The sequence below is a fragment of the Helianthus annuus genome, chromosome 16, assembly GCF_002127325.2.
Source record: "Helianthus annuus cultivar XRQ/B chromosome 16, HanXRQr2.0-SUNRISE, whole genome shotgun sequence".
NCBI classification, from domain to species: domain Eukaryota; kingdom Viridiplantae; phylum Streptophyta; class Magnoliopsida; order Asterales; family Asteraceae; genus Helianthus; species Helianthus annuus.
Genome location: NC_035448.2, coordinates 111268872 through 111279323, shown reverse-complemented (window position 1 = coordinate 111279323; position 10452 = coordinate 111268872). Strand labels below are relative to the sequence as shown.

The 10452-nt window shown below is 36.4% G+C and overlaps 1 protein-coding gene across 2 annotated transcripts; it reads right to left on the bottom strand.

The window, feature by feature from the left end:
• Window positions 1–1821: 1821 nt before the first annotated feature.
• LOC110915714 (dual specificity protein kinase YAK1 homolog) lies at window positions 1822–10061 on the bottom strand. 2 transcript variants are annotated; one of them, XM_022160448.2, is made up of 18 exons: window positions 9404–10061; window positions 8719–8918; window positions 8473–8626; window positions 8269–8378; window positions 8112–8181; window positions 7530–7612; window positions 7102–7192; window positions 6969–7009; window positions 6752–6874; window positions 6416–6566; window positions 6186–6300; window positions 6011–6093; window positions 5846–5920; window positions 5659–5733; window positions 4200–4939; window positions 3917–4075; window positions 2997–3259; window positions 1822–2134 (listed from the first exon to the last, which is right to left on the bottom strand). In XM_022160448.2, exons 1-18 carry the CDS (start codon window positions 9566–9568, stop codon window positions 2055–2057), a joined length of 2778 nt encoding a protein of 925 aa, XP_022016140.1. In that variant the 5' UTR covers window positions 9569–10061; the 3' UTR covers window positions 1822–2054. The 2 variants fall into 2 exon arrangements, with proteins under 2 accessions (XP_022016140.1, XP_022016141.1); XM_022160449.2 differs by having other exon boundaries at window positions 7102–7186; window positions 9404–10012.
• Window positions 10062–10452: the final 391 nt, after the last annotated feature.

Sequence of the window (10452 nt, the reverse complement as noted above, 5' to 3'; positions counted from 1 at the left end):
ATTTAAAATTAGAATTAAGAGATGAGTAAATGGTATCGGGTGTAGGTACCGATCTCAAATTTACCAAACCGGTGTATTTTCGGTACTGGTTCTGCACATGTATTCACCGGTTTTTACCCTCAAATACCGATGCCGTACCAGTACCGACCGGTACCGAACCGTACCATAATGAACAGTAGTGATTTATTATTAAATTAAAATTAGAATTATTTAAAATTAGAATTAAGAGATGAGCAAATGGTATCGGGTATAGGTACCGGTCTCAAATTTACCAAACTGGTGTATTTTCGGTACCGGTTCTGCACAGGTATTCACCGGTTTTTGCCCTCAAATACCGGTGCCGTACCAGTACCGACCGGTACCGAACCGTACCATACTAGGTATATTCGGTACTGGTACCCACTTTTGGGGATTTTGGTAACGGTATTTTCGGTACCGGTTGGTACCGAGCTCATCAAATCCTGTAGCAACGCAGCAATACAAGTAATTGCACCGTTTAGATTACTTTTCATACACACAGTAAGTAAACTGTATTTCGTTTGAATGAGGTTTTATATACACAATAACTTATTTTGCTTACTTTTTTGTTTTTTTTTTCTGTAATGAATGAATTGTAGAATGTAAAATTAACTTGAATATTTAGAATATTGATGAGCAAATTGTATCAAATCCTGTAAACGAACCGGTATCGTATCGGTACCAAATTTAATATACCAAATCATTTTCGGTACCAATTTGGTACCCACCTTTTGGCGTTTTCAGAATCGTTACTTTAGGTTCGACACCGGTCTAGCACCATACCTGTATTTATTGATTTTTACCTTCAAATACCATACCGTATTGTACCGAGAATTTTCGGTGCCGGTACCTAATTTCGATGATTTTCCAGATCGGTACTTTCGCTTCCGTTACCGGTACCGAGCTCATCCATATTTTAACGTGTTAGCACCATAATAACTGAACTGAAAACAACCGAATTTCCAACGTGTAGGACGTGTGGATCCTATTATTATATAGTAGGTTATTTAAAATCGTTTTTTTTATGACGGAGTGATTATCCTTACCACGTAATTTTATTTATGTTTTAATATTCGGTATCTGTTTGCCGTTACTGACACGTCTTTTGTAGTTATTGGGTCCCGCCGCAACGCGCGGGAGGAAAATAACTAGTTATGATGAAAAGCATAAGAAATATTCATATTATATGTTTTAAAAGAATAAAAACATACACATAAGTATGCAAAAAAGACTTCCTCGCTTCACTCTTCCCTAATGATTTAGTTTCTTCATCGGACAAAAAAATATTGGTACAAGTATTGGTGCTATCGAAAAATTTACCGACATTCGTTTTTTATAGTTTTAAATCGATTATAACACGTGCCGACATCCTTTTAGGTCAATCATGACCTGTTCTTTTTTAAGACTATTTCAATTGCTATAGCGAGTGTCGGTACCGTGCCGATACCGTACCAATACCTTAACAAAACGAACTTGACCATATTTCCGCCGCGTAGTGCGACTAGTTGAAACAAAAATTATCACAATAACACCCAAACACCCCTAAAGATCCACATGAACAAAGAAAGTAATTAACTCTTTTTAGTTTCAACAATTATCACAATAACATCCAAACACCCCTAAAGATCCACAAGAGACGACCAACATGTGCCATAGGCACACTTATCACCCATTTGGCTGATAGACCTTAGATCCACAACACTTCAGCTTTTCTAATACACAAATGTCTAGTCCAACATTGACACAAGTTGCTATTACAAGTGAAGTGGTCATTGACCATTTTGCACAAACAAAACAATCCAATTCAAACAAAAATGAACAAACCCTTTTACGCCTTCTCGTTTTCGACATCCCACAAAAGAAGAAATAAAAATAGCAACAAATGAAGAAATAGAAGGAAGCCAGTTTCATAAGTCTTAAATAAAAAGAATCACTATGAATGCACATCCATAAGTCATACTTCAACTACCAATTATCATCACAACATTCCTTCCTTACAGTCCATATTTTCTATATATAATTTCAAACTGTAACCATCATGCAATCCTTCCATATTCGTTTCCACCATGTGAAGATGGTAGAATATTGGTCGCCATCGGATGGTTGCCCCTACGCCCTACAACAAAGAACAGAAACTTCACATCAGACAGTTTTGACTCTTATAAGTAGGTCCACCTGGGTTACGTTTTATCTCTAACGGGTCATAAGTAGCTTAAAAGAAACAGGTCATATGGGTAAAACCTCTACATCATTTTATTCTATAAATTATCCAAGGGAACTGGGTAAAAAGGGAAAAAAAAAAGAGAGACTTAGCTAAAAGGTAAAACATGTTAAATGGGCCAAAAGTCTAAATTATATTTTTAATACACAAGTGTTTTCACATAAATTTAATAAGGAAAACTATTACTAATTAGAGTAAAGTACACGGATGGTCCCTGCGGTTAACCAAAATTTTAGACATGGTCCCTAGTTTTTCAAAAGTACACGGATGGTCCCTATGGTTTGCACTTTGTAACACATTTGGTCTCCAACTAACAAATATAAGTAAGGGCCTAAATGTGTTACAAAGTATTCGTGTAGGGGACTAAATGTGTTACATCGTGCAAACCACAGGGACCGTTCGTGTGCTTTTGAGAAGCTAGGGACCAAATCCAAAATTATGGTCAACCACAGGGACCATCCGTGTACTATACTAATATGATAAGGTTGATAAAAAATATATAATATATAAAACCTCGTAATTTTTTTCCGTTACTGTCAAGATAATACAATTTTTGTAATCACATTTGAGACGTGATTATTTACAAACCAAATGACTCGGACAAAAAGTGTTCCAGGTCAATCAGACCCAAACCAGGGTACCAAAAAGTGCCAATTTTGACCCGTTACCCAACTCATCCATTTTCCCACTCACCTCAACATTGGCATGAATCCAAAAACAATTAAAAAAAAGAAATAAGGAAGGTTGTTTAACGTACCCCATGGCGCATTGTTGTTGCTTCCGGGGGAACGTTGACCCACTGAGCTGTAATTGGAAAGTGGGGGCTGGACCTTGACATGATTCCATTCGCCACCACGAGCACCCATTGACCGCCCGTGACTGAATCGCTGCTGTTGACCCAACCGGCTGGGTGCAAATTGAGAGAAATGGGGCGTTAGATGGGAAGAATGCATCATAGGGTGAACATACACATCGGGAGATCCATCTGCATGTGGGAATGCTTGAATAGGCCCGTTTGGCCTGTAAGGAATAAAACACCAATGAAACAGAATAAAATAAGTATAATGGAAATCTATTACACCAATATGTAACTTACTTTCACCTTTTTGTCATTGTATGTAAGAAAAAATGTTTTGTTTTTTTCCACCCAACACATTCTTTTGAGTAAAATGCCATTTTCGTCCCTGGGGTTTGGCCACTTTCGTCCAAATGTTTGTTTTTTGCATCTAGATCCAAAAGGTTTGAAATCTTGCCATTTTCATCTGGCTAGTTAACTCCATCCAATTTTCTCTGTTAAATCAGGGGTATTTTCGTACACAGTGAAAAAGACCGAATTGCCCTTTAAGTGAATACTTGTACATTATGCTAAATGCTTGTAGACAAAAATGAAAAAGACCGAATCGCCCTTTAAGTTAACAAAAAAGACGGGACTTAACAGAGAAAATTGGATGAAGTTAACGAACCAGATGAAATGGCAAGATTTCGAACATTTTGGATCCAGATGCAGAAAAACAAACCTTCGGACGAAAGTCGCAAAACTGGCCAAACCTCAGGGGACGAAAACGAAAATGGCACTTTACGTCTTTACCCTAGATCTTTTTTTTTACCACTCTATAGCAGGGAAAATAATGACATGACACAACACCACATCATTATAAAACGATGTATGGAACGTACCTTTGTATTGACATATTTGAGTTTGACATTTGATTAAATCGCCCAACTCCAACAAAAGATTCTGTAGGAGTAAAACCTTGACTAATTTGCATACTCTTACTGAATTCCATTGTCATGTTGTTTAATTCCGAAGAATCATCTTGCAAAAGCAGTTCATCACTGAAAGAAAGAAAAAAAAGTTAATAAAACTTTTCAGCATACCATCTAACAACATAAATAGTTAAAATACGATAAATATGACGATAAAACAAAAAAAGTAATAATTTATGGCATCGATGATTACCTATAATTAGGATCCCAGTCCCCAGGATCAGGCAACGAACTGCTACTCTCGGGTTTGTCATGAACGGCACTTTTCGGATGCAATAAAGGTTTACCCGAACCAATTGAACCGTGGGCCCCAGCATTTCCACTATTCCTTTGCTGTTGTTTCCAGTTTCCAGCGTTTAAATTCGGTGAATTAACATCGGGAAACTGCCCTTGCCAATGTGCAGACGAATTGCTTTCTTGAGTCGGTAAATTACCAGAATACCCCCATCCTTTTCTTCTATTCATCTGATTACCCGAAACAGCTCCTTTTCCAAGGGGCGACCCGTGAGTATTCCCGCCTCTAGCGGGAGAACTCGGGCCGTAATGTCCAGGAGATCCAGCTGTCACCTGGTTATACGGTGGAGTGAATTGTGAAGGACTTGTGCCGAGTGACATAGGTGCTAAATTGCCAGCTGGACTGAACGCGAACCCGTTTCCAGGTGGGATTTGCATAATTCTTCGCCTAGCATCGGGACTACTTCCAAGAACTGGGATATTTTGTGCATAGTTGTTCATAGCAGATGGGCCCACCGGTGAATAATAAGCAAGCATGTTACTGTTATCTCCATAGCTGCCGTAACTACTTCCAAGTCCGGTGCCGTCATTATAACTGCCGTGACTTCCTAAACTTCCGAAATTGTTCCCGTGTGCATACGGAGGCATTACTTGAAAATGAGAGTTGTTATACATTGCAACCCGATTTCCACCTAGAACCTATACGGAATAGCAATTAGAATTGGAATTGTCAGAATCAGATAATCAGTTGAACAATCAGATAATCGGCTGTAAAAGAAGGAGATATAAAATATATTGTATATAACCTTTAAACCAATGGTCGGTGGTATATGCCACCGACAAAATCACCCTTAGACTTTGAAAATTAACAAAAAAACCCTAAGACTTTGAAAATTGTCACTTACAACCCTTATACTTTTAAAACTTTATAAAATGTCATTTTCACCCCCTTGAGTTCTAATTTTTCAGATTCACCCCATATTTTCATTCTTTAGCATAAAAGAAAAACACTATTTTCTCACGTAGTGATTTTCATGTACGTGTCTGTATAAATTCACGTTTCAACGTAAACGATATAAATTCACGTTTCTACATAATTTCTTTCGGAAACAAGTCGAGACAAATATAAAACGTTTTGATTCTACGGTATAAAGGTGGTGTAGTTGTTAGGTGGAACCCTTACTAAACGAACCAACCCAGGTTCGAATTTGTTTCTTTTGTAACCGTCATGCTTATATAGGTTACACTGAGTAAGAGTGGATACGTCGAAACACGCTTTTCATATGGTTAACGCATCACATGACGTGCCACCAGTTATAAACAACTAAGGCGGCTTATGGCAACAATCTAGTTGTTAGTAAAATGCAAATATAAGCACCCCTAAATGAGAGTTAACTTAAGAATCAGGTATTACGCACGTTAGGCGAGAGACCTGCGGCAAACCAATGACCTCCAGCAGGATGATGATCAACCTTGACATTATGCGAAACGGGCTACATTGGTCAAAGAAAAACTTAACAATAAGTGATCCGTAAGTTGACCATATTAAGAAAAGAAAAGAGTAATTACATTATATACTTTTATCAATTGATAAGTACTGCTTACCACACGAGGAGTCTCGGGAGCAGGCTTATAAGGGCAGGTAAAAGGTTCTCCAGTAACAAAAGGATGCTTAGAAGCCTGCACCATGAACATTAAAAACCTTATTAATATCATCATAACAAACAAATTCTACATGAAATGATACATCATAATATCATCATTAACGACCTGCAAAGGTGACCACCGCTTGGCTGGATCAAATTCTACGAGTCCCTTCAAGAAATCAATCAGCGATAGTCGCATTTGACTTTCTGTAGTATTTTATCACAAAATTGCCATCATATATAATGTTTTAAGATTTCAGGAGAAAAATAAATTACTAAGTTAAGAGTATAGAGCTAACCTCTAAAAACCTCTTCTTTTTTCAGTTCTTTCTTGTAAGGATACTTTGTAACTATTCCTTCGAGATTCATGTGACTGAAGTACTCTTTTCCTATCGGCGGTTTTTTCATCTCCCTCTGAAGCAAAAGTAAAACAAGACATACATAAACAATTATAATAGTAGCATAGCCCTTCATGATTAAAATAATAATTACATACGATAATAACTAAAAAAGGAAAACGCGCACTTACGTCTTCGTATTCCTCTTCACTTAAAGCTTGGTAAATACTTCTTCCAGAAGAAGAAGCTTGACTACCATCTTCATGGTTTACGGTCCCTACACATTTGAAGAATTTGCTAGTGTTTTTGGCCTCTTTCAGTACATAATCAGGCGGTTGTTCCCTAAATAAATAAAAACAAAAAAAAAATCATATGAAAACTTAACCATCATCCAAATTATATATCTTTTTCGATCCAAGAGTTCAACAGATATTGCACCATGGGTTATATGTATAAATACGAGGAATGAGCATTGGAAGAGAATAACTGATTGAAATATAACTAAAATATTATAACAAGAACTATACCCAATTATTTTTATCATTCGTTTTAGAAGATCAAATTCTGACGCCCCGGGAAATAGTGGCAGGCCAAGAAATAGTTCAGCAACTATGCATCCAAATGACCACATGTCTATAGCAGTTGTATACCTGAGGGTGGTTAAGGTCTAACAAAAGCTCACAAGTATTTATAGGATAACAACAACAATTATAATATAACAGCGGATTTCGAATTCAAGGATACCGATAGCCAAGAACAACTTCAGGTGATCTGTAGTATCGACTCTGCAGAAGAGAAATACAATAAATAACAAAACTTTTGATCAACGTGCCATAATTTATGCCTGCGACTAAGTGATGATGTATTAGATAAGAACCTGGATATAAGAATAAACGGTGTGATCTTCCATGCAAGCAGATCCAAAGTCAATAATTTTGACTTCTGGAGGATCCGATCTGGTTCTGGTACTAAGAAATAAACAGCAATTATATGAACGATTGAGCTTAATCAACAGAAAAAAAAAAGGTGGCGATTTTAACATGTTTACTTATCAATGGGTCGATTGGGTTTTGTACTATCGTAAACAGGTCAAACTAGACAACTTATCTAAAAGGAGAACAGGTCAAATGGGTTGAAAGTTGCCAAAGTCTATTTAACGTCCACCTATATCGTTTTTATTCAGACTTCGATTATCAGTGTAACAATAGTGTCTTCGTAATTACAACTAATGCAAGAAAACATGTTTGCAGGCTAACCCAACGTGACCTGGTCCATTTTGACCCGTTTCCTAACAAAGTATCTCACCTTGTGCATAAAAGGATGTTCTCAGGTTTAAGATCGCAATGTATAATAGCAGCATCCTTCATCAGAGCTAATCCATATAAAATCTAGTACAAATATATAAATCGTTAAAGGCGGCACAAATAATAACGTCTGTCTTATGCTCTATGCAGTTAACGCGGTAAAATATCGGATATCGGTCAAGGACCGATATTTGAGATATAGGTTATCGCAGTGGGATATCAGTAATTTTAATATCATGTAGAACTTATATATATATATATAGCGATTTAACAATAACAATTCTATATACTCTCCTACCATTAACAAATTAACCTTTTGCAACTTGCAAAACACTAACAATTAACAATTTAGACATAGAACACTAATAGCAGCAATAAGAAGACAGACAGAACTAAAAGAAAGGTACTGATATCGGGAAAATCGGTGACATATCGGTCAAAGATCGATCAATATCGCCAATAAATATCAGTACCGATATTTGACACCGATATTTTACATGGGGACCGATAACCGATACATTGGTGATGATATATCACCGATATTAGCTTACACTTAATTTTAAAATATTCATAAAAAAATAACCTGCTTTGAAAATAGTTGCACAATGCTCAATGATAATCCGCGGAATTTATTTAGCTTTAAAAGCTCATACCTGATGTAAAATCACAAACAAAACAAAAACTCAAAACCCTAATATAAAGCTGGAAGAAAATATTTTACGCAGCAAACTGAGACTTACAAATTTGAATCGAGCAGTTCAAAAGCAATGCACAAATGCCGTTGATATACAAAGTAATCATAAATTCGAACAATGTGATTTTTATCCTCAGGATCAAACTTTTTGTTTAACTGACAATTACAAGAAAATTAGGCGACATTACTAAATGATTAATGCTGACTCATTTTAAAACAAAACCATAGCCAAAACTAAATTTTTATTTACTGTTGTCAATATGGAAACTTCAACCAACGCCTGTTGATAGTAAGCAGGTTGATTTTTTATAACTTTAACGGCAACAAAACGGTCGAGTTCTGCAACCCAACACTTAGCAACTTGCCCAAATGTCCCCTGCCCGAGCATATCTTTTACAATATATCTGAAATAATCCGAAAAAAAAATAAGAAAAAAAATCGGATACATATAATGATATATTCAATCAAACAACAGAAACAGAGTAGAAGTATTAACCTTCTGTGAGTTTCTGGATTAACAAGGGAACAATTTACGCTCAAAATAAAGTCTGAATTTTCGTTATCGAAACCGTCATTGAGTACTCCAGCAGACGGGCTTGTCAAAAACCGTTTGGGGTTTAATTCTTCTAAATAATTAAACTGTGGATTGCAGATTCGGTATGTCTCAACAATATCCTTGGTTAATCTTGATACCAGCTGCACAATATAATGATTCATGTCAACAAAGTACTCAAGGGCGCAGCTTAGTTATTGTCCGGGGGGCGCCCGCCCCCCGAACTTTTCGATGTGTAGTGTTATGAATAGTACTTTCGTATAGGCATATACGTTGCCCCCCCCCCACCCCCGGGTTTCGGAAAAATTGGGGGGGGGGGGGCGTGGCTTCGCCAATGAAAGTACTTAGCATAATGAAAACACAACAAGTGCTGCAACTTAGCCAAATGTTGCAAAGAATTCACTAAGGTTGAAAAAAAAAACTGAAACTTTAGTGGTTACTGGTTAATCTTGATTACTAGTTTACTACTAAAAACATTAACTTCAGCCCACATAAATTCATTTATCTAGCAATACCAACATCCCACAATCCATTTTCAATAGCTTCAACTAACCAAGCATTCAAACAGAACATATTACATGATCAAACAACATAAAAGAACATAATTTAATTAGTCAAAACCACTCACAGGTCTTTTAACAAAACCACTCGAATTCCGCGTTCTGGCATCACCGCTACCAACCACGGGGGCGGCATACGGTTGAAAACCAAGCTGTTTCGGACTCCACCGCACCGAACGGGAAGCAGATACCAACCTCTCATCTGCCACCACCACAGTGTTGACCTCATCCATGACCACTCCACCACAATTCACCACAAAATTCCACTATCCAAATGTTATTATAACAACACATAAATAGTCAAACTAAAACTAATCTACCAGAAGACTGCAAACCCATTATTATCATAATTAAAAACCCAGAGCCATCATGACCAAAAACCCACTTTCAGATCCATCAAACCCACAAAATCCCAATTCCTGTTGACCCAAATCAATTGATCAATAATCTGAAAAAGGGTATTTGGGGAAATTGAAAAAGATACTGAATTTAACAACAAGAAGTGATCAACGGTTGATAAAGATCAAGACCCGATTGAAATCAAATGTGTGTGAATGATGAAGATTTCAAGATTCGTTCGTCGGCACCGAAAAGGGGTTTTGAAGATTATCGTTCTCTGAAAACAATTGCTTCAAGTTTGTTGAATTGAACCCTCGACTTTTTCGATGAATGAATTCGGGTCACATCTAAATTCCTGTGTGAATATATATATGTTTGACGATAAGGTCATTAGGATGCTTGGAGTGTTGTTAAATTAGGGTTTATCTTTTGGTCTAACCAATTTAATACCAAATTAATAGTTGTCATGTACAATTTTATTTGTGTTGCCATAATGTGCCATTGTGTCATATTTATTATAAAATGTTATTTAGTTTTATAGATAGATTGCTAGATTTATGATACTTATGTACTTTATTGTGTTATTATTTCTCCTTCTAATAAAAGAAAAGATTAAAAGTTATAAATTGGTATATATAGAATTTTAAATGTTTTAAAAAGTATGTTAGGATGGCTATGAAGTCAAAAGCTCCTAAAAATGTTAGAAATATATGTACCCATTGTGTTTTAATTTTAAGGGATGATATTATAGATACTTTTATGATATTATATAAAAAAC

Bases quoted from the DNA above. Each gene is read 5' to 3' on its own strand.
- LOC110915714 (XM_022160448.2), bottom strand. From the start codon at position 9,568: ATGGATGAGGTCAACACTGTGGTGGTGGCAGATGAGAGGTTGGTATCT. The intron at 7,193-7,529 runs GTGAGATACTTT...TTTATTTCTTAG, and splicing joins AACATCCTTTTATGCACAAG to TACCAGAACCAGATCGGATC. The intron at 3,260-3,916 runs GTACGTTCCATA...TATTCCTTACAG, and splicing joins TCAAATATGTCAATACAAAG to GCCAAACGGGCCTATTCAAG.